Source organism: Salmo trutta, chromosome 12 (assembly GCF_901001165.1).
Source record: "Salmo trutta chromosome 12, fSalTru1.1, whole genome shotgun sequence".
Lineage (NCBI taxonomy): Eukaryota > Metazoa > Chordata > Actinopteri > Salmoniformes > Salmonidae > Salmo > Salmo trutta.
Window position 1 is genome coordinate 96702761 of NC_042968.1, and position 23026 is coordinate 96725786.

The window sequence follows — 23026 nt, forward strand, 5'->3', positions numbered from 1 at the left end:
ATGATTGCGTTTCAACCTGCATATTGAATTGATGATCATTAGCACCTGTTTGGTATAATTGTTTAATCATACACCTGACTACATGTCTACAAAATCCCTGACTTTGTGCAAGTGTACCTAGAAGAACTGATGCTGTTTTGAAGGCTGTGGTGGTTCATTTCTTTACTATCAAATGAGGACAGACAAACTTATCACACAAGTCAGAGTTATATTTAAACTACATCTTTAATGGTGAGAGCTTTGCAATAGCGATGGCTGGTGGACGAATCACCGTCTCTGATGATCCGTTGGGAGCGCCGAGACAAAAGTACAAAGGTCTTTTATAGTCAAGATACACCCCTTTCAACCTACATGACGAACAGCAGATATATAGAATGGGTCACAAGGTGAAGATTTGTATGAAAGATATCTATAATACATAGCAGACAGTATCTGCTGTGTCAACAGTGTTCATTGTATAGAGACCAGTGTCTGGTCCTCCTACTCCAAACTGGATCCGTCTCTCCCTGGTACGGTATAGAACAGACCAGTCCCTGGTCCTCCTACTCCAAACTGGATCCATCTCTCCCTGGTACGGTATAGAACAGACCAGCGTCTGGTCCTCCTACCCCAAACTGGATCCGTCTCTTCCTGGTACGGTATAGAACAGACCAGTGTCTGGTCCTCCTACTCCAAACTGGTCCCGTCTCTTCCTGGTACGGTATAGAACAGACCAGTGTCTGGTCCTCCTACTCCAAACTGGACCCGTCTCTCCCTGGTACGGTATAGAACAGACCAGTGTCTGGTCCTCCTACTCCAAACTGGACCCATCTCTTCCTGCTACGGTATAGAACAGACCAGTGTCTGGTCCTCCTACTCCAAACTGGACCCGTCTCTCCCTGGTACGGTATAGAACAGACCAGTGTCTGGTCCTCCTACTCCAAACTGGACCCATCTCTTCCTGGTACGGTATAGAACAGAAACATTAACTCATGTTCTGGAATGCTCTTAAGGTTTTATCACCCAAAGACATCTTAAATCTCCGGTCAGCGTTATCTCCCAGAGGCCCATCCTCAGTAGAACACACACAATAGTTAACAAAATACTCTATTCTGTTAAATAAAACAACCATGATGCAATAAAAGCATTATAACATAATCTTGCAATTTTGCCACCATAAGGCAAAAGGTGGTCACAACAAATATGGATTTGATTTAGATTTTTCGTCTGTCACTTTGCATTTAGTTAATTGATAAATATAATCTATTAACATGTCTAGTGTTGAAAGCATTCTTAATTTACAGCATTTTTTTCACACCTGCCTAAAACTTTTGCACAGTACTGTACATTGACTGGTGTTGCCATCAGTGAAGAGGCTGGGATTTTTTTTTCTTCTCCAGGGCAACTGGCCTGCGCCAATTTTATTAATTGGCTTTTCTATTTTTTTTGTGGCTAAAAGCCGGCTATCGGAAACCCTGCCTCACACATACCACAGACAGACACACACACTTTCACACACAAGTACACTTTTTTTTGTTATATAGCCTTGTAGGCGTAACAAGCCTTACTATACAGACAGTGGTGTTACAGTACGCTGTTAATTAATCCAGACAGTGGTGTTACAGTACGCTGTTAATTAATCCAGACAGTGGAGTTACAGTACGCTGTTAATTAATCCAGACAGTGGAGTTACAGTACGCTGTTAATTAATCCAGACAGTGATGTTACAGTACGCTGTTAATTAATCCAGACAGGGGTGTTACAGTACGCTGTTAATTAATCCAGACAGTGATGTTACAGTACGCTGTTAATTAATCCAGACAGTGGTGTTACAGTACGCTGTTAATTAATCCAGACAGTGATGTTACAGTACGCTGTTAATTAATCCAGACAGTGGTGTTAATTAATCCAGACTGTGATGTTAATTAATCCAGACAGTGATGTTAATTAATCCAGACAGTGATGTTAATTAATCCAGACAGTGGTGTTACAGTACGCTGTTAATTAATCCAGACAGTGGAGTTACAGTACGCTGTTAATTAATCCAGACAGTGGAGTTACAGTACGCTGTTAATTAATCCAGACAGTGATGTTACAGTACGCTGTTAATTAATCCAGACAGGGGTGTTACAGTACGCTGTTAATTAATCCAGACAGTGATGTTACAGTACGCTGTTAATTAATCCAGACAGTGGTGTTACAGTACGCTGTTAATTAATCCAGACAGTGGTGTTAATTAATCCAGACAGTGATGTTAATTAATCCAGACAGTGATGTTAATTAATCCAGACAGTGGTGTTACAGTACGCTGTTAATTAATCCAGACAGTGATGTTAATTAATCCAGACAGTGATGTTAATTAATCCAGACAGTGATGTTAATTAATCCAGAGAGTGGTGTTAATTAATCCAGACAGTGATGTTAATTAATCCAGACAGTGGTGTTACAGTACGCTGTTAATTAATCCAGACAGGGGTGTTACAGTACGCTGTTAATTAATCCAGACTGATTCTGCAGTAGCTTCATCATCCTACAAGTCTTGCCAGAGCAGAAATGCTGCATTAAGCTCATCACAGACAGCTATGGTTGACAGTGAGGCTGCAGCAGTATCCTAGAGACTCTTCCTCAGATACAGACAGTGGTTGGTTCTCTATCCTCAGATACAGACAGTGGTTGGTTCTCTATCCTCAGATACAGACAGTGGTTGGTTCTCTATCAGATCCAGACAGTGGTTGGTTCTCTATCATCAGATACAGACAGTGGTTGGTTCTCTATCCTCAGATACAGACAGTGGTTGGTTCTCTATCCTCAGATACAGACAGTGGTTGGTTCTCTATCATCAGATACAGACAGTGGTTGGTTCTCTATCCTCAGATACAGACAGTGGTTAGTTCTCTATCCTCAGATACAGACAGTGGTTGGTTCTATATCATCAGATACAGACAGTGGTTGGTTCTCTATCCTCAGATACAGACAGCGGTTGGTTCTCTATCAGATACAGACAGTGGTTGGTTCTCTATAATCAGATACAGACAGTGGTTGGTTCTCTATAATCAGATACAGACAGTGGTTGGTTCTCTATCATCAGATACAGACAGTGGTTGGTTCTCTATCATCAGATATAGACAGTGGTTGGTTCTCTATCATCAGATATAGACAGTGGTTGGTTCTCTATCCTCAGATACAGACAGTGGTTGGTTCTATATCATCAGATACAGACAGTGGTTGGTTCTCTATCATCAGATATAGACAGTGGTTGGTTCTCTATCATCAGATACAGACAGTGGTTGGTTCTCTATCCTCAGATACAGACAGTGGTTGGTTCTATATCATCAGATACAGACAGTGGTTAGTTCTCTATCATCAGATACAGACAGTGGTTGGTTCTCTATCATCAGATACAGACAGTGGTTGGTTCTCTATCAGATCCAGACAGTGGTTGGTTCTATATCATCAGATACAGACAGTGGTTGGTTCTCTATCATCAGATACAGACAGTGGTTGGTTCTCTATCATCAGATATAGACAGTGGTTGGTTCTCTATCATCAGATACAGACAGTGGTTGGTTCTCTATCATCAGATACAGACAGTGGTTGGTTCTATATCATCAGATATAGACAGTGGTTGGTTCTCTATCATCAGATACAGACAGTGGTTGGTTCTCTATCATCAGATACAGACAGTGGTTGGTTCTCTATCATCAGAAATAGACAGTGGTTGGTTCTCTATCATCAGATACAGACAGTGGTTGGTTCTCTATCATCAGATACAGACAGTGGTTGGTTCTCTATCCTCAGATACAGACAGTGGTTGGTTCTATATCATCAGATACAGACAGTGGTTGGTTCTCTATCATCAGATACAGACAGTGGTTGGTTCTCTATAATCAGATACAGACAGTGGTTGGTTCTCTATCATCTCTGTTCCTCAGATACAGACAGTGGTTGGTTCTCTCTTGGGAGGTATACCATATATACCGGGGTATTTGGAAAAATCCACGGGACGGTTTTTCAATACCATTGAAACTATTTCTTTGATTTTTTTTTAAACAATTAGAATATTTGTTGCTACTTTTTAAGTGTTGTGCAGCATGCGCTAGGTGATCTAATTACAGCATGGAATTCGTAATTAAATGTTTGCCAGCTAGATATCTTGTAGCTATTAAGATAGTTGTCTAAAATGTGCTAAATGTTCTGCAGTTGTGGATTTGGTTTGCTAATTTACAGTGTCGTAGCTATTTAGCTATCTAGCTAAGTGGTTAGCGTCTTCCAAAATCAAGGATTCGCTTGGTAACAGCAGAGAATCCCCTCCTGGATCAAGAGCCTTCATGTCTAATATTAGTTATGTGTGTGCAGCAAAATGTGAGTAGCATTTTTTAGTTAATTGTATACTTGTATAGTTTAGGTCAGACACTATAAAATGTTCACAATACACTCATTAGCATTTAGTTAGCATTCTCTATGGGATTGTACATGTACTTGTTAGCATTGCTAACCTTTGGATTACAGATGATCAGTGGGGTTTAATAAAACAGCACCCCTTGTGTTCAGTGCCGGTAGTACTGAATATCCCGGTGTACCGCCCTAGCCCAGTCTCTCTCATCTACATCAGAATGTTGTTGATGTCATTATGTTGGAAGGGGATTTCATTTAACACAGAAATATAACATAAAATAACATGACATTAACTGGCCCCTCTCTCTCTCTGTCTGTCTGTCTGTCTGTCTGTCTGTCTGTCTGTCTGTCTGTCTGTCTGTCTGTCTGTCTGTCTGTCTGTCTGTCTGTCCCTCCATAGCAGAGTTCTTTGAAGTCAGAGGTGAGGTGCAGGGTTGTTTATTAACCAGTATGAATAAAAAATGGCTGGCCCAGTTTAGCTAATGCTACGTACATCGATGGAGAAATTTACACTATAAATAACAGTGTGTGTGTGTGTGCGTGTGTAGGCCAGCGTGTGTGTAGGGTGGACCGGGCCCGGCCCTGCTATAAGCTGGCCTATTTTTCTGACCCTGGACGGCGGCTCAGCTTCCTGGAGGCGAAGCTAGCGTGTCGCCGTGACGGAGGGGAGCTGCTGAGCGTTGAGTCACCGGCCGAACAGCGAATCATAGAGCAGCTAGTCAGGGAGCTCCGTCCCTCCGACGGAGACTTCTGGATTGGCCTACGTCGTAACCATGGTGACACGGAAAACGTCGACGACTGTCCCTCACAGTACTACTGGACCGACGGGAGCCCCGCCTCCTTCAGGTAGGTCTGCTTTAAGCCACGCCCCCTTCAGGTGGGTCTGCTTTAAGCCACGCCTCCCTCAGGTGGGTCTGCTTTAAGCCACGCCCCCTTCAGGTGGGTCTGCTTTAAGCCACGCCTCCTTCAGGTGGGTCTGCTTTAAGCCCCCCAAGCACACACATCCCTGGGTCGCTCCTCTTTTCAGTTTGCTGCAGCTAGCGACTGGAATGAGCTGCAACAAACACTCAAACTGGACAGTTTTATCTCCATCTCTTCATTCAAAGACTCAATCATGTTGTTCTGCTACCATGTTGTGTTTCTACCATGTTGTCATGTTGTGTTGCTACCATGTTGTGTTGCTACCATGTTGTGTTTCTACCATGTTGTGTTTCTACCATGTTGTTGTCATGTTGTGTTGCTACCATGTTGTTGTCATGTTGTGTTGCTACCATGTTGTTGTTATGTTGTGTTGCTACCATGTTGTTGTCATGTTGTGTTTCTACCATGTTGTCATGTTGTGTTGCTACCATGTTGTGTTTCTACCATGTTGTTGTCATGTTGTGTTGCTACCATGTTGTTGTCATGTTGTGTTTCTACCATGTTGTTGTCATGTTGTTGTCATGTTGTGTTGCTACCATGTTGTGTTGCTACCATGTTGTTGTCATGTTGTGTTGCTACCATGTTGTGTTGCTACCATGTTGTTGTCATGTTGTGTTTCTACCATGTTGTTCTTCTACCATGTTGTGTTGCTACCATGTTGCTGTCATGTTGTGTTGCTACCATGTTGCTGTCATGTTGTGTTGCTACAACGTTGTGTTGCTACCATGTTGTTATGCTACCATGTTGTTGTCATGTTGTGCTGCTACCATGCCGTGTTGTCATGTGTTGCTACCATGCTGTGTTGTCATGTGTTACTACCATGCCGTGTTGTCATGTGTTGCTACCATGCTGTGTTGTCATGTGTTACTACCATGCCGTGTTGTCATGTGTTGCTACCATGCTGTGTTGTCATGTGTTGCTACCATGCTGTGTTGTCATGTGTTGCTACCATGCTGTGTTGTCATGTGTTGCTACCATGCTGTGTTGTCATGTGTTGCTACCATGTTATGTTGTTGTATTAGGTCTCTCTTTATGTAGTGTTGTGGTGTCTCTCTTGTCGTGATGTGTGTTTTGTCCTACATTTAGATTTTTTATCCCAGCCCCGTCCCTGCAGGAGGCCTTTTGCATTTTGGTAGGCCGTCATTGTAAATAAGAATTTGTTCTTAACTGACTTGCCTCGTTAAATACGGTTAAATAAAAATAAAAAATACAATTAAACTTCACTTCCTTCAGGTGAGTCTGCTATTAGCCACGCCTCCATCGTCTGGGTCGGCTATTAGCCACGCCTCCATCGTCTGGGTCGGCTATTAGCCACGCCTCCATCGTCTGGGTCGGCTATTAGCCACGCCTCCATCGTCTGGGTCGGCTATTAGCCACGCCTCCTTCTGCTTACATGCAATAGTTCATATAATAATAGATAGCGGTGTGTAACTTTACCTTTGTGTGTGTTACTGTGTGTTACTGTGTGTGTTACTGTGTGTTACTGTGTGTCTTACTGTGTGTTACTGTGTGTTACTGTGTGTTACTGTGTGTGTTACTGTGTGTCTTACTGTGTGTTACTGTGTGTCTTACTGTGTGTCTTACTGTGTGTTACTGTGTGTGTTACTGTGTGTGTTACAGTGTGCGTTACTGTGTGTGTTACTGTGTCTTACTATGTGTTACTGTGTGTTACTGTGTGTGTTACTGTGTGTTACTGTGTGTTACTGTGTGTCTTACTGTGTGTTACTGTGTGTCTTACAGTGTGTGTTACTGTGTGTTACTGTGTGTGTTACTGTGTGTTACTGTGTGTGTTACTGTGTGTTACTGTGTGTGTTACTGTGTGTTACTGTGTGTCTTACTGTGTGTTACTGTGTGTGTTACTGTGTGTTACAGTGTGTTACAGTGTGTTACTGTGTGTCTTACTGTGTGTTACTGTGTGTGTTACTGTGTCTTACTGTGTGTTACTGTGTGTTACTGTTTGTTACTGTGTGTGTTACTGTGTGTGTTACTGTGTGTGTTACTGTGTGTTCCTGTGTGTGTGTGTGTGTGTGTGTGTGTGTGTGTGTGTGTGTTAGGAACTGGCACCTGGACGAGCCGTCCTGTGGATATGAGGTGTGTGTGGTGATGTACCACCAGCCGTCCGCACCTCCAGGCCTCGGAGGACTCTACATGTTCCAATGGAACGATGATAACTGTGACACCAAGAACAATTTCATCTGCAAGTACACTGCAGGTACACACACACGCGCACGCACGCACGCACACAGATGATAGTACACAACAGTCACCCCTCAGAGCCTGGTTCCTCTCTACCCAGTACAGCTAGTAGAGGACTGGTCACCCCTCAGAGCCTGGTTCCTCTGGTCTACCCAGTACAGCCAGTAGAGGACTGGTCACCCCTCAGAGCCTGGTTCCTCTGGTCTACCCAGTACAGCCAGTAGAGGACTGGTCACCCCTCAGAGGCTGGTTCCTCTGGTCTAACCAGTACAGCCAGAAGAGGACTGGTCACCCCTCAGAGCCTGGTTCCTCTCTACCCAGTACAGCCAGTAGAGGACTGGTCACCCCTCATAGCCTGGTTCCTCTGGTCTACCCAGTACAGCCAGTAGAGGACTGGCCACCCCTCAGAGCCTGGTTCCTCTGGTCTACCCAGTACAGCCAGAAGAGGACTGGCCACCCCTCAGAGCCTGGTTCCTCTCTACCCAGTACAGCCAGTAGAGGACTGGTCACCCCTCAGAGCCTGGTTCCTCTGGTCTACCCAGTACAGCCAGTAGAGGACTGGTCACCCCTCAGAGCCTGGTTCCTCTCTACCCAGTACAGCCAGTAGAGGACTGGTCACCCCTCAGAGCCTGGTTTCTCTAGTCTACCCAGTACAGCCAGTAGAGGACTGGTCATCCCTCAGAGCCTGGTTCCTCTCTACCCACTACAGCCAGTAGAGGACTGGTCACCCCTCAGAGCCTGGTTCCTCTGGTCTACCCAGTACAGCCAGTAGAGGACTGGTCACCCCTCAGAGCCTGGTTTCTCTGGTCTACCCAGTACAGCCAGTAGAGGACTGGTCACCCCTCAGAGCCTGGTTCCTCTCTACCCAGTACAGCCAGTAGAGGACTGCTCACCCCTCAGAGGCTGGTTCCTCTGGTCTACCCAGTACAGCCAGTAGAGGACTGGTCACCCCTCAGAGGCTGGTTCCTCTGGTCTACCCAGTACAGCCAGTAGAGGACTGGTCACCCCTCAGAGCCTGGTTCCTCTCTACCCAGTACAGCCAGTAGAGGACTGGTCACCCCTCAGAGGCTGGTTCCTCTGGTCTACCCAGTACAGCCAGTAGAAGACTGGCCACCCCTCAGAGCCTGGTTCCTCTCTACCCAGTACAGCCAGTAGAGGACTGGTCACCCCTCAGAGCCTGGTTTCTCTGGTCTACCCAGTACAGCCAGTAGAGGACTGGTCACCCCTCAGAGGCTGGTTCCTCTGGTCTACCCAGTACAGCCAGTAGAAGACTGGCCACCCCTCAGAGCCTGGTTCCTCTCTACCCAGTACAGCCAGTAGAGGACTGGTCACCCCTCAGAGCCTGGTTTCTCTGGTCTACCCAGTACAGCCAGTAGAGGACTGGTCACCCCTCAGAGCCTGGTTCCTCTGGTCTACCCAGTACAGCCAGTAGAGGACTGGTCACCCCTCAGAGCCTGGTTTCTCTGGTGTAGCCAGTACAGCCAGTAGAGGACTGGTCACCCCTCAGAGCCTGGTTCCTCTCTACCCAGTACAGCCAGTAGAGGACTGGTCACCCCTCAGAGCCTGGTTCCTCTGGTCTACCCAGTACAGCCAGTAGAGGACTGGTCACCCCTCAGAGCCTGGTTCCTCTGGTCTACCCAGTACAGCCAGTAGAGGACTGGTCACCCCTCAGAGCCTGGTTTCTCTGGTGTAGCCAGTACAGCCAGTAGAGGACTTGCCACCCCTCAGAGCCTGGTTCCTCTCTACCCAGTACAGCCAGTAGAGGACTGGTCACCCCTCAGAGCCTGGTTCCTCTGGTCTACCCAGTACAGCCAGTAGAGGACTGGTCACCCCTCAGAGCCTGGTTCCTCTGGTCTACCCAGTACAGCCAGTAGAGGACTGGTCACCCCTCAGAGCCTGGTTCCTCTGGTCTACCCAGTACAGCCAGTAGAGGACTGGTCACCCCTCAGAGCCTGGTTTCTCTGGTGTAGCCAGTACAGCCAGTAGAGGACTTGCCACCCCTCAGAGCCCCGGTCCTCTCTTGGTTTCTTCCTAGGTTCCTTCCTTTCTAAGTAGTTTTTCCTAGCCACCGTGCTTCTACATCTGCACTGCTTGCTGTTTGGGGTTTTAGGCTGGGTTTCTGTAGGGCTTTATAACTGATTGATTATGTTGTGTTCCAGAGAAGGCTCCTGAACCCTCCCCCAACACTGCACACCCAGGTAACAACACTACTTAAAGGGTCCGAATATTCATGGTATTAATGAGGTCTGAATATTAATAGGTACACTACATTACCAAAAGTATGTGGACACCTGCTCGTTGAACATCTCATTCCAAAATCATGAGTATTAATATGGAGTTGGTCCCCCCCTTTGCTGCTATAACAGCCTCCTGCCTTCTGGGAAGGCTTTCCACTAGATGTTGGAACATTGCTGCTATAACAGCCTCCTCTCTTCTGGGAAGGCTTTCCACTAGATGTTGGAACATTGCTGCTATAACAGCCTCCACTCTTCTGGGAAGGCTTTCCACTAGATGTTGGAACATTGCTGCTATAACAGCCTCCACTCTTCTGGGAAGGCTTTCCACAGATGTTGGAACATTGCTGTCGGGACTTACTTCCATTCAGCCACAAGAGTATTAGTGAGGTCGGGCACTGATGTTGGGTGATTAGGCCAGGATCACAGTCGACGTTCCAATTCATCCCAAAGGTGTTCTATGGGGTTGAGGTCAGGGCTCTGTGCAGGCCAGTCAAGTTCTTTCACACCGATCTTGACAAACCATTTCTGTATGGATCTCGCTTTGTGCACAGGGGCATTGTCATGCTGAAACAGGAAACTGTTGCCACAAAGTCGTCTAGAATGTCATTGTATGCTGTAGAATTAATATTTCCCTTTACTGAAACTAAGGGGCTTAGCCCGAAACATGAAAAACAGCCCCAGACCATTCCTCCTCCACCAAACTTTACAGTTGGCACTACGCATTCGGGCAGGTAGCGTTATACTGGCATCTGCTAAACCCAGATTAATCTGTTGGACTACCAGATGGTGAAGCGTGATTTATCACTATAGAGAACGCGTTTCCACTGCCCCAGAGTCCAATGGCGGCGAGTTTTACTCCACTCCAGCTGACGCTTGGCATTGTGCAAGGTGATCTTAGGCTTGTGTGCGGCTGCTCGGCCATGGAAACCCATTTCATGAAGCTCTCAACCAACAGTTATTGTGCTCATTCTGTGAACTTGTGTGGCCTACCACCTTGTGGCTGAGCCGTTGTTGCTCCTAGACGTTTCCACTTCACAATAACAGCTCTTACAGTTCACCGGGAGAAACTCTAGCAGGGCAGACATTTGATGAACTGACTTGTTGGAAAGGTGGCATCCTATGACGGTGCCACGTTGAAAGTCAATGAACTCTTCAGTACGGGCCATTTTACAGACGTTTGTCTATGGAGATTGCATTGCTAGGTGCTCGATTTTATACACCTGTCAGCAATGAGTGTGGCTGAAATAGAATTCACTAATTTGAAGGGGTGTCCACATATACTTTTGGCCACGTAGTGTCTCTGCCTCACGTCTCCTTCTTCACCGAACCAACTGCCTCCGTTTGCAAAGCTGTGAATGAAGTCATTACTGCTGCACTTTTAGAAAACAGATCGCTTCTTCCAAACGGAAGGGAAACAGATTGCTTCTTCCAAATGGAAGGGAAACAGATTGCTTCTTCCAAACGGAAGGGAAACAGATTGCTTCTTCCATCTGTAGCCGTGTGAAATTAGCCAAAACAAGCTCAGTAACTAAATTAACGTCCAAACTCCTATTGAATATACATTATTCACCTGAGGTCAGGGCTCTGTGCAGGCCAATGAAGTTCTTCCACACCGATCTTGACAACCAATTTCTGTATGGACCTTGCTTTGTTCACGGGAGCATTGTCATGCTGAAACAGGAAACTGTTGCCACAAAGTTGTAAGCACAGAATCGTCTAGAATGTCACTGTATGCTGTAGCGTTCAGATTTCCCTTCACTGGAACTAAGGGGCCAGAACCATGAAAAACAGCCCCAGACCATTATTCCTCCTCCACCAAACTTTACAGTTGGCACTATACATTGGGGCAGGTAGCGTTCCCTTGGCATCCGCCAAACCCAGACTCGTCCGCTGGACAACCAGATTGTGAAGCGTGATTCATCACTCTAGAGAACACGTTTCCACTTCTCCAGAGTCCAATGGCGGCGAGCTTTACACCACTCCAGCCGATGCTTGGCATTGCACATGGTGATCTTAGGCTTGGAAACCGAATTCATGAAGTTCCAGACGAACAGTTCTTGTGCTGCTGTTGCTTCCAGAAGCAGTTTGGAACTCGGTAGTGAGTGTTGCAACCGAGGACAGATGTTTTTTTTATACGCTATGCACTTCAGCACTCGGCTGTCCCGTTCTGTGAACTTGTGTGGTCTACCACTTTGCAGCTGAGCCGTTGTTGTTCCTAGACGTTTCCACTTCACAATAACAGCTCTTATAGTTGACCGGGAGCAGCTCAAGCAGGGCAGAAATTTGACGAACTGACTTGGTAGAAAGGTGGTATCCTATGACGGTGCCACGTTGAAAGTCACTGAGCTTTTCAGTACGGGCCATTCTACTACCAATGTTTCTCTATGGAGATTGCATGGCTGTGTGCTTGATTTTATACACCTGTCAGCAACGGGTGTGGCTGAAATAGCCGAATCCACTAATTTGAAAAGGTGTCCACATACTTTTGTATATATAGTGTATGTCTATATATACATACAGTGTACAAAGCACTGTACACAATATTAGGAACACCTTCCTAATATTGAGTTGCACCTCACCACACCCCGTTCAAAGGCACTTAAATATTTTGTCTTGCCCGAAGACCCTCTGAATGGCACACATACACAATCCATGTCTCAGTTGTCTCAAGGCTTAAAAATCCTTCTTTAACCTGTCTCCTCCCCTTCATCTACACTGATTGAACTGGATTTAACAAGTGACATCAATAAGGAATCATAGCTTTCACCTGGATTCACCTGGTCAGTCTGTCATGGAAAGAGCAGGTGTTCATAATGATTTGTCCACTCAGTGTGTGTGTGTATATATATATATATTATTTTATCTATATATATATATATATATATATATATAGATAAAATAACATCAAATTGATCAGAAATACAGTGTAGACATTGTTATTGTTGTAAATGACTATTGTAGCTGGAAACGACAGATTTTTTATGGAATATCTACATAGGCGTACAGAGGCCCATTATCAGCAACCATCACTCCTGTGTTCCACACATTCCACACATTTTCATTCACCTTTTAAATGTTTTGGGTTTTTTTTACGTTGTGTTAGCTAATCCTAGTTTATCATTTTAAAAGTCTAATTTATCATTAGAAAACCCTTTTGCAATTATGTTAGCACAGCTGAAAACTGTTGTGATGATTAAAGAAGCAATAAAACTGGCCTTTAGACTAGTTGAGTATTTGTATCTGCCTCTGTACCGCTGGAACACAGGAGTGATGGTTGCTGATAATGGGCCTCTGTACGCCTATGTAGATATTCCATTTTAAAAAATCAGCCGTTTCCAGCTACAATAGTCATTTACAACAATAACAATGTCTACACTGTATTTCTGATCAATTTGAGTTTTTTTTATTTCAAAAACAAGGAAACTTCTAAGTGACACCAAACTTTTGAACGGTACTGTACATACCTCAATTCCCTCATACCCCTGCACGTCGACTTGGTACTCCATCTGTATATATAGCCACGTTATTGTTACTCGTTGTGTATTTATTCCTCTCTTGGTATACACCCGCTGTGTAAGCATAAAATCTGTCATTTCGGGGCCTCCCTAGTGGCGCAGTGGTCATCGCAGTGCTAGCTGTGCCACAAGAGATTCTGGGTTTGAGTCCAGGCTCTGTCGCAGCTGGCTGTGACCAGGAGACTCATGGGGCGGCGCACAATTGGCCCAGCGCTGTCCAGGTTAGGGGAGGGTTTGGCCGGCAGGGATGTCCTTGTCCCATCGTGCACTAGTGACTCCTGTGGCGGGCCGGGCGCAGTGCACGCTGACCAGGTTGCCAGGTGTTTCCTCCAACACATTGGGTGCGGCTGGCTTCCGGGTTAAGTAGGCATTGTGTCAAGAAGCAGTGCGGCTTGGTTGGGTTGTGTTTCGGAGGACTCTCGACCTTCACCTCTCCCGAGTCCGTACGGGAGTTGCAGCGATGACACAAGACTGACACCAGAAAAAAATTGCTAATTTTTAAAAAATCTGCCGTTTCCAGCTACAATAGTCATTAACAATGTACACTGTTCTGGTCAATTTGAAGTTAATTTCATGGACCAAAAATCTTTAAAAAACAAAACATTTCTAAGTGACCCCAAACTATTGAACGGTAGTGTGTGTATATATAAGCATAGATAGATAGATATAACTAAATGACTATGTATATACTGTTGAAGTCGGAAGTTTTCATACACTTAGGTTGGAGTCATTAAAACTCTTTTTTAACCACTCCACAAATTTCTTGTTAACAAACTATAGTTTTGGCAAGTCGGTTAGGATATCTACTTTGTGCATGACACAAGTAATTTTTCCAAAAATTGTTTACAGACAGATTATTTCACTTATAATTCACTGTATCACAATGGTGAGAAGTTTACAAGTTTACATACACTAAGTTGACTGTGCCTTTAAACAGCTTGTACAATTCCAGAAAATGATGTCATGGCTTTAGAAACTTCTGATAGGCTAATTGACATCATTTGAGTCAATTGGAGGTGTACCTGTGGATGTATTTCAAGGCCTACCTTCAAACTCAGTGCCTCTTTGCTTGACATCATGGGAAAATCTGAAGAAATCAGCCAAGACCTCAGAAAAACAATTGTAGACTTCCACAAGTCTGGTTCATCCTTGGGAGCAATTTCCAAACGCCTGAAGGTACCACATTCATCTGTACAAACAATAGTACACAAGTATAAACACCATGGGACCACGCAGCTGTCATACCGCTCAGGAAGGAGACGCGTTCTGTCTCCTAGAGATGAACGTACTTTGGTGCGAAAAATGCAAATCAATCCCAGAACAACAGCAAAGGACCTTGTGAAGATTCTGTAGGAAACAGGTACAAAAGTATCTATATCCACAGTAAAACGAGTCCTATATCGACATAACCTGAAAGGCTGCTCAGCAAGGAAGAAGCCACTGCTCCAAAACCAACCATCATTATGTTTGGAGGAAAAAGGGGAGGCTTGCAAGCCGAAGAACACCATCCCAACCATGAAGCACGGGGGTGGCAGCATCATGTTGTGGGGGTGCTTTGCTGCAGGAGGGACTGGTGCACTTCATAAAATAGATGGCATCATGAGGAGGAAAATTATGTGGATATATTGAAGCAACATCTCAAGACATCAGTCAGGAAGTTAAAGCTTGGTCACAAATGGGTCTTCCAAATGGACAATGACCCCAAGCATACTTCCAAAGTTGTGGCAAAATGGCTTAAGGACAACAAAGTCAAGGTATTGGAGTGGCAATCACAAAGCCCTGACCTCAATCCCATAGAAGATTTGTGGGCAGAACTGAAAAAGTGTGTGCGAGTAAGGCCTACAAACCTGACTCCGTTACACCAGCTCTGTTAGGAGGAATGGGGCTACCAGAAACGTTTGACCCAAGTTAAACAATTTAAAGGCAATGCTACCGAATACTAATTCAGTGTATGTAAACTTCTCACCCACTGGAAATGTGATGAAAGAAATAAAAGCTGAAATAAATCATTCTCTCTACTATTATTCTGACATTTCACATCCTTAAAATAAAGTGTTGATCCTAACTGATCTAAGACAGGGAATTTGAACTAGGATTAAATGTCAGGTATTGTGAAAAACTGAGTTTAAATGTATTTGGCTAAGGTGTATGTAAACTTCCGACTTCAACTGTATGAGTATAGATAGATATAACTAAATTACAATGAGTATAGATAGATATAACTAAATTAATGAACATGAATATTCCTGTCTACAGAGGCTCCTCCCCTGTCTCTGTCACCCCTGCCCACGACCTTTGACACTGAAGAGAAGAGACAGACCCCAGGTACCCTGACCTCTACCCTATTACCCTCGACCTCTTACCATGTGTGTTTTTTTTGTGTGCATGTCTCTGAACTGTGTGTGTGTCTGTTTTCAGCTCTGAACATGGTTTACATAGTCCTGCCCGCCATTCCGTTGTTGATGGTGTTACTAATAGCAACTGTGGTCTTCTGCTTCAAGCTGCTGGCTCGACGGTGAGGAGCGAGTACTAACTAGCATGAGATAGACTGGTAGAATGGATAGCGTTCATACTACCAGACTGAGAATAATGCATTGATTGATTTAGTGACTGTCTATATAGCTATTGCAGAAGCTCATAGTTTGTCTCTGTGTGTAGGAGGAAGCAGCGTGAGCAGCAGACAGAGGTGTGTCCTAGCGAACCGGGGTCCTGTCAAAGCTCCGCCCAGCCGCCTGACGTCTACAACGTGATTCGTTCCCAGCAGGAGGCCGACCTGGCTGGAACACGCCCCCACACCAAGAACACTTCCTTCTTAGGTGAAAATATGTTTTATTGTCACTGGTGCAGTGTAATGTAGTGTTGTTGTATAGGGTCAGTGTAATGTGTTGTTGTTGTATAGGGTCAGTGTAATGTGGTGTTGTACAGGGTCAGTGTAATGTGGTGTTGTACAGGGTCAGTGTAATGTGGTGTTGTTCAGGGTCAGTGTAATGTGTTGTTGTACAGGGTCAGTGTTTTTATTTATTTATTTATTTATTTATTTCACCTTTATTTAACCAGGTAGGCAAGTTCAGAACAAGTTCTCATTTACAATTGCGACCTGGCCAAGATAAAGCAAAGCAGTTCGACAACATACAACGACACAGAGTTACACATGGAGTAGAACAACATACAATCAATGATGCAGTAGAAAAAAATAAGACTATATACAATGTGAGCAAATGATGTGAGATAAGGGAGGTAAAGGCAAAAAAATGCCATGGTGGCAAAGTAAATAAAGTATAGCAAGAAAAACACTGGAAAGGTAGATTTGTAGTTTGAAGAAAGTTCAAAGTTAAAATATAAATAATATGGTGCAAAGGAGCAAAATAAATAAAATAAATAAATACAGTAGGGGAAGAGGTAGTAGATTGGGCTAAATTATAGATGGGCTATGTACAGGTGCAGTGATCTGTGAGCTGCTCTGACAGCTGGTGCTTAAAGCTAGTGAGGGAGATAAGTGTTTCTAGTTTCAAAGATTTTTGTAGTTCGTTCCAGTCATTGGCAGCAGAGAACTGGAAGGAGAGACGACCAAAGGAGGAGTTGGCTTTAGGGGTGACCAGAGAGATATACCTGCTGGAGCGCGTGCTACAGGTGGGTGCTGCTATGGTGACCAGTGAGCGGAGATAAGGGGGGACTTTACCTAGCAGGGTCTTGTAGATGACCTGGAGCCAATGTGTTTGGCGACGATTATGAAGCGAAGGCCAGCCAACGAGAGCGTACAGGTCGCAGTGGTGGGTAGTATATGGGGCTTTGGTGACAAAACGGATGGCACTGTGATAGACTGCATCCAGCTTGTTGAGTAGGGTATTGGAGGCTATTTTGTAAATGACATCGCCGAAGTCGAGGATTGGTAGGATGGTCAGTTTTACGAGGGTATGTTTGGCAGCATGAGTGAAGGATGCTTTGTTGCGAAATAGGAAGCCAATTCTAGATTTCACTTTGGATTGGAGATGATTGATGTGAGTCTGGAAGGAGAGTTTACAGTCTAACCAGACACCTAGGTATTTGTAGTTGTCCACAAATTCTAAGTTAGAACCGTCCAGAGAAGTTATGCTGGACGGGCGGGCAGGTGCAGGCAGCGATCGGTTGAAGAGCATGCATTTAGTTTTACTTGTGTTTAGGAGCAGTTGTGGTGTAATGTGGTGTTGTACAGGGTCAGTGTAATGTGGTGTTGTACAGGGTCAGTGTAATGTGGTGTTGTACAGGGTCAGCTATAGTAGTACGGTGCCCCGGGAGAAAATTAAGTGTTTAAGTGCCTTACTCAAGACCACAGACAGATTTTTCACCTTGTCGGCTCGGTTATTGGAAACGATTGCTGATTCGAATATACATTTCCCAAAATTTGTTTTTGCTTTGTCATTATGAGGTATTGTGTGTAGATTGATCAGGGAAAAAAACTATTTAATACATTTTAGGATAAGGCTGTAACTTAACAAAATGTGGAAAAAGTGAAGGGGTCTGAATACTTTACTAATGCACTGTATAGTTTAACTGTGCTTTCTATTCTGTTTCTACAGATTGTAAATGAAAGATAAACATTTTTGCTAAGAGTTTTATTATATTATTGATTGATTGACTATGATTTTTTTTTAAATCACCCAGCAGTGCTATTTGCAAATTTCAACCATTCCTGAACTGTTTACCAAAAGCAAGCTACATACAGTGGGGGGAAAAAGTATTTGATTCCCTGCTGATTTTGTACGTTTGCCCATTGACAAAGAAATTATCAATCTATAATTTTAATGGTAGGTTTATTTGAACAGTGAGAGACAGAATAACAACAAACAAATCCAGAAAAAACGCATGTCAAAAATGTTATAAATTGATTTGCATTTTAATGAGGGAAATAAGTATTTGACCCCCACTGCAAAACATGACTTAGTACTTGGTGGCAAAACCCTTGTTGGCAATCACAGAGTTCAGACGTTTTGTTTCAAAATTGAGCGTTTAATTTTGTCTGGCTTGCCGTTCCAAATAAAATTGAATCTTTTTTGCTCATATAATTTAAAAAACAAGTCGCTAGGTGTAGACAAGGCCATAAGCAAATAGGTAAACTGGGATATGACTAAAGAGTGATTTTTCCACAGATAGAGGTACTTTTCTTTTCCATGGTAGCAAGATCTTATCTATTTTTGCTATTTTTCTATTAAAATGTATTGTGGTGAGATCATTTCTTTCTTTCGGGATGTGAATACAGAGTATGTCCACATCTCCGTCAAACCATTTTATTGGCAAACTACACGGTAATGTAAAAGTTGTATTTTTTTGTGATCCAATACGTAATATAGTACATTTATCATAATTTGGTTTTAATCCAGAGAGAATAGAAAGATTATCTAGATCCTCTATGAGGCTGTGGAGAGATTCAAATTGTGGATTTAAAAGAAAACATGAATCATCAGCGTACAATGACACCTTTGGTTTTTAAGCCCTGGATTTATGGGCCCTTGATATAATTGTTGGATCTGATTTGGGCTCCTGAATGGCGCAGTGGTCTAAGGCACTGCATCTCAGTGCTAGAGGCATCACTACAGACCCTGGTTCAATTTCAGGCTGTGTTACAACCGGCAGTGATTGGGGGTCCCATAGGGCGGCGCACAATTGGCCCAGCGTTGTCCAGGTTAGGGTTTGGCCGGGGTAGGCCATCATTGTAAATAAGAATTTGTTCTTAACTGACTTGCCTAGTTAAATAAAAAAATAATAGCTAACATTTCGATGGCTGTAATAAATATATATGCCGATAGTGGACAACCTTGTTTTACTCCTCTTGACAGTTTAATACTTTCTGAGAAGTAGCCTATATTGAACATTTTACACCTAGTGTTACTATACATAACTTTAACCGGTCTCTAAAATTGAAATATTCCAGGCATTTGCAATGCATTCGGAAAGTATTCAGACCCCTTCCCTTTTCCACATTATGTTACGTTACAGCCTTATTTTAGAATTAATTTTTCCTCATCAATCTACACACAAAATAAAAAACATACCTTATTTACATAATTCAGACCCTTTGCTATGAGACTCTAAATTAAGCTCCGGTGCCTCCTGTTTCCATGAATCATCCTTGAGATGTTTCTACAACTTGATTAAACATGAGGTCGAAGGAATTGACCGTAGAGCTCCAAGACAGGATTGGGTCGAGGCACAAAATAAAACACATTTTAAAAATGGTTTATCTATTTCACATACATCTATGTGCTTAATGGAAAAAAGACAAGAAAATGTATCATACATTGTAAAAAAAAAAAGATGTGTCAAACAGCAGTTACCTAGGCTGTTGCTGTCCTCATCACTTCTAGGAGGGACACACTGCTAAAGTGGTTGACTTGTAATTGATAGTGTTTTTTAACCGTAAGTTTGAGCCAAGTTTGCGTCAAACTTTTTTGTTAAGGAAAAAATGGTTAAAAGGCATGTGATGAAGTGGATTGTAGTAGTAATAATAATAATAATAATAGTAATTATAATAATAATAATATTTATTATAATAATAATAATAATAATAATAGTAATTATAATAATAATTATAATTATAATAGTAATTATATTGCTGATAAGTATAATTGTAATAATAATAATAACAATTATAATAATAATAATTATTATTATTATAATAATTGTAATTATAATAATAATAATAATAATTGTGCTAAAGTGACAAAATTCATAATTTTTACATGTCCCTCTGTCAACCACGTTTCACTTCTAGGAAGATTTCACCCCACTCATTCTAAACATTTCTCCAAGTTTCACCGTCACCAGTAATTTAGCTGCTTTGACCATGTCATTTCTGACGGTTATTATTTATTTAATGTGATTAGTTTATTAATTTATGTCCCTCATTTTAAAGTCAACCCTGTTACGTGAACTCTCGTTTTAATATGGTGAAACTTCCTTTCAATTATTTTTTTTCAAAAGCAAAATTGATCATCTAATAATCATCAAAGTGTAAAAGCTGTTTCTACTCATTTCTCTGGTGTTTTGTGCTAGAAAACTGAGCGGGTCGAACATAAAGTCACCCGGGGTACGCATAAATAGATAGGCTAGAAATATTTTAGCAAGACATTTTTTGGGGTGAAGCTTGAATTCAATTGCCACACCCTGTTGCACACAATAAGCTTAAATTCCTCCTGTCATGATGGTATTTATGGCTGATTTAAGATGAAATCACCACCCTGTTACTTTATTTGGTACTTAATATGCACTTACTAATCATTTTTATTTATTTACAGTGCATTCAGAAAGTATTCGGACCACTTGAAATGTTCCACATTTTGTAAAGTTACAGCCTTATTATAAAATTGATTAAATCATTTTTTTACTCCTCATCAATCTACACACAATACCCCATAATGACATCACAATACCCCATAATGACATCACAATACCCCATAATGACATCACAATACCCCATAATGACATCACAATACCCCATAATGACAGAACGATAACAGATTTTTAGAAATAGTTGCAAATTATTAAAACAATAAGGACTGTAACGTAACAAAATGTGGAAAAAGTCAAGAGGTCCAAATGCACTGTAACCTCAAAGACAGAAACATGTTCTCTATATGACAGAATGTACAAAATTGGTGAAATCAAACATTTACCACAAGTTATTTTGTTGCATCTGAAATAGTTTTAAATCGTGATTACTTTGATTTGATGTGTGCAGTATAATTTGTGAAATGTGCAGGAGAGTTCTAGAGTGAATGACATCAGAGCAACTGCCCTTAATAAAACAACAACAACTTAATCCCCTTGAAAAAAAAGGTAACCTCAGCAGAGGCCAAAATGGTGTACTGGCCCCTTAAGAACTGCTAGTGTCCCTGGTAGTTAAAATGGCTGGCAGGTAACCACCTTTTCACCTGTTGTTAGGTCAACTCCTCCAGCAACATTCACCCTTTTCTTTACATTGTGTGCGTCCAATAACGTGAGTTAAGAAACAGGCACTGCTTTACCTGATGGAGGCAATTGGTTTGAATTCAGTCACCTGTAAACTTCTGAGTTTGGGGTTACTTAGAAATGTCCATGTTTTTGAAAGAAAAGCAAATTTTCTGTCCATTAAAATAACATCAAATTGATCAGAAATACAGTGTAGACGTTGTTAGTGTTGTAAATGACTATTGTAGCTGGAAACGGCAAATTTTAATGGAATATCTACATAGGAGTACAAAGGCCCATTATCAGCAACCATCACTTCTGTGTTCCAATGGCACGTTGTGTTAGCTAATCCAAGTTTATCATTTTAAAAGGCTAATTGATCATTAGAAAACCCTTTTGCAATTATGTTATCACAGCTGAAAACTGTTGTTCTGATTAAAGAAGCAATAAAACTGGCCCACTTTAGACTTGTTCAGTATCTGGGTCAGCAGGTAGCCTAGTGGTTAGAGCATTGGACTAGTAACCGAAAGGTTGCAAGATTGAATCCCCGAGCTGACAAGTTTAAAATCTGTCATTCTGTCCCTGAACAAGGCAGTTAACCCACTGTTCCTAGGCCATCATTGAAAATAAGAGTTTGTTCTTAACTGACTTGCCTAGTTAAATAAATGAAAAAAATAATAATAATCTGGAGCATCAGCATTTGTGGGTTTGATTACAGGCTCAAAATGTCCAGAAACAAATTACTTTCTTCTGAAACTCATCATTCTATTCTTGTTCTGAGAAATGAAGGCTATTCCATGCGAGAAATTGCCAAGAAACTGAAGATCTCGTACAACGCTGTGTACTACTCTCTTCACATAAAAGTGCAAACTGGCTCTAACCAGAATAGAAAGAGGAGTGGGAGGCCCTGGTGCACAACTGAGCAAGAGGACAAGTACATTAGTGTCTAGTTTGAGAAACAGACGCCTCACAAGTCGTCAACTGGCAGCTTTGTTAAATAGTACCCACAAAACACCAGTCTCAACGTCAACAGTGAAGAGGTGACTCTGGGATGCTGGCCTTCTAGGCAGAGTTCCTCTGTCCAGTGTTTGTGTTCTTTTGCCCATCTTAATCTTTTATTTTTATTGGCCAGTCTGAGATATGGCTTTTTCTTTGCAACTCTGCCTAGAAGACCCTTTACTCAGTACTTTGTTGAAGCACCTTTGTCAGTAATTACAGCCTCGAGTTATGGGTGTGATGCTACAAGCTTGGCACACCTGTATTTGGGGAGTTACTCCCATTCTTCTCTGCAGATCGTTTCAAGCTCTGTCAGGTTGGATGGGATTGTTGCTGCACAGCTATTTTCAGGTCTCTCCAGAGATGTTAGATCGGATTCAAGTCTGGGCTCTGGCTGGGCCACTCAAGGACATTCAGAGACTTGTCCCAAAGCCACTCCTGCATTGTCTTGGCTGTGTGCTTAGGGTTGTTGTCCTGTCGGAAGGTGAACCTTCGCCCCAGTCAGGTCCTGAGCGCTCTGAAGCAGGTTTTCATCAAGGATCTCTCTGTGCTTTGCTTCGATCATCTTTCCCTCAATCCTGACTAGTCTCCCAATCCCTGCCGCTGATAAACATCCCCACTGCATGATGCTTCCATCACCATGCTTCACCGAAGGGATGTTCCAAGATTTCCTCCAGACATGACGCGTTCAATCTTGGTTTCATCAGACCAGATAATCTTCTTTTTCATGGCCGGAGAGTCTTTAGGTGCCTTTTGGCAAACTCCAAGCTGGCTCTCATGTTCCTTTTACTGAGGAGTGGCTTCCGTCTGGCCACTCTACCGTGATTGGTTTCTTGGTCACCTCGCTGACCAAGGCTCTTCTCC

The 23026-nt window shown here is 42.9% G+C and overlaps 1 protein-coding gene across 1 annotated transcript in view; it reads left to right on the top strand.

The window, feature by feature from the left end:
- Positions 1-23026, top strand: part of layna (layilin a) — a 35553-nt gene that overhangs the window by 5543 nt on the left and 6984 nt on the right. Inside the window, exons 2-8 of the mRNA XM_029770429.1 lie at positions 4775-4795; positions 4923-5220; positions 7350-7507; positions 9651-9689; positions 15500-15568; positions 15662-15758; positions 15902-16059. Coding sequence (XP_029626289.1) covers positions 4775-4795; positions 4923-5220; positions 7350-7507; positions 9651-9689; positions 15500-15568; positions 15662-15758; positions 15902-16059 — 840 coding nt within the window. The remainder of the gene's footprint in view (positions 1-4774; positions 4796-4922; positions 5221-7349; positions 7508-9650; positions 9690-15499; positions 15569-15661; positions 15759-15901; positions 16060-23026) is intronic.